Source organism: Ornithorhynchus anatinus, chromosome 4, assembly GCF_004115215.2.
Source record: "Ornithorhynchus anatinus isolate Pmale09 chromosome 4, mOrnAna1.pri.v4, whole genome shotgun sequence".
Classification (NCBI taxonomy): Eukaryota; Metazoa; Chordata; class Mammalia; order Monotremata; family Ornithorhynchidae; genus Ornithorhynchus; species Ornithorhynchus anatinus.
In genome coordinates, this window is record NC_041731.1 from 22,541,252 (window position 1) to 22,542,423 (window position 1,172).

Here is a 1,172-nt window from a genome sequence, read left to right on the forward strand (position 1 = left end):
CGGTGGGGCGGCTCCTGCGGGGCGTCGTCGCCCCTCCCCCGGCGTGTCCGTGCCAGTGTGAGTGTGGCGGCCCCGCCCCCCCCCCGCCCCCCGCGGGCAGCGGTCAGTGTCCGTGCGAGCCCCGGCCGGCCCAGCTGCTGCCCCCCGCTCGGCCCGGGGGAGGGGGCGTCCGGGGGTCCGGGCCGCGGGATGCGCCCCCCGCCCCGCCGAGAGCCCCGCCGACAGCGGCCCGACGCCCCCCGCCCATGGACCCCCCGGAGGGGCCGGGCCGCCCCGCCGGGCCTCCCCCCCGGCCCATCCCCTTCGGCATCGACCGCATCCTCGGGGGCGGCGGGGGGCCCCCCGCCTTCGGCCGCCCCCCGGCCTGCGGCCCCGCCTGCCCGCTGAGCGCCCCGCCCGGCGCGGGGCCCGGGGGCGTCATCCGCGTGCCCGCCCACCGGCCCCTGGCCGCCCCCGCCGCGGGATCCGCACCCGGCCCCGGCCCGGCCTGCCCCTGGATGGACGGCCCCCGCCGCCTCGCCAAGGACCGCCTGGCAGGTCAGTGCCGACCCCTCCGGCCCCGGGGGGGAAGGCGCCGCGCACGGCGGGCAGAACGAGGGAGCCGGGACCCCCCACCCGGGGGCCGTAATCCGGCCGCGACCCCCGGCCCCTCCCGCCCGCTCACCCCGCCCGCACCTTGTCCCGGCCCCCTCTCTGCCCCTTCCTGACCCCTGACCCCACCCTGCACCCCGTCCTCGCCCCCTCTCTCTCCCCTCCCGACCCCTGACCCCACCCTGGACCTTGTCCTCGCCCCCTCTCTCTCCCCTTCCGACCCCTGACCCCACCCTGGACCTTGTCCTCGTCCCCTCTCTCTCTCCTCCCGACCCCTGACCCCTCCCTGGACCTTGTCCTTGGCCCCCTCTCTCCCCTCCCGACCCCTGAACCCACCCTGCACCCCGTCCTCGCCCCCTCTCTCTCCCCTTCCGACCCCTGACCCCACCCTGGACCTTGTCCTCGCCCCCTCTCTCTCCCCTTCCGACCCCTGACCCCACCCTGGACCTTGTCCTCGTCCCCTCTCTCTCTCCTCCCGACCCCTGACCCCTCCCTGGACCTTGTCCCGGCCCCCTCTCTGCCCCTTCCTGACCCCTGACCCCACCCTGCACCCCGTCCTCGCCCCCTCTCTCTCCCCTGAC

At 78.8% G+C, this 1,172-nt stretch overlaps 1 protein-coding gene across 1 annotated transcript in view; it reads left to right on the top strand.

Annotated features, from left to right (window-relative positions):
* Positions 1-245: 245 nt before the first annotated feature.
* TLX2 (T cell leukemia homeobox 2) overlaps positions 246-1,172 on the top strand; it is a 7,491-nt gene continuing 6,564 nt past the window's right edge. The window contains exon 1 of the mRNA XM_029062694.1: positions 246-537. Coding sequence (XP_028918527.1) covers positions 246-537 — 292 coding nt within the window. The remainder of the gene's footprint in view (positions 538-1,172) is intronic.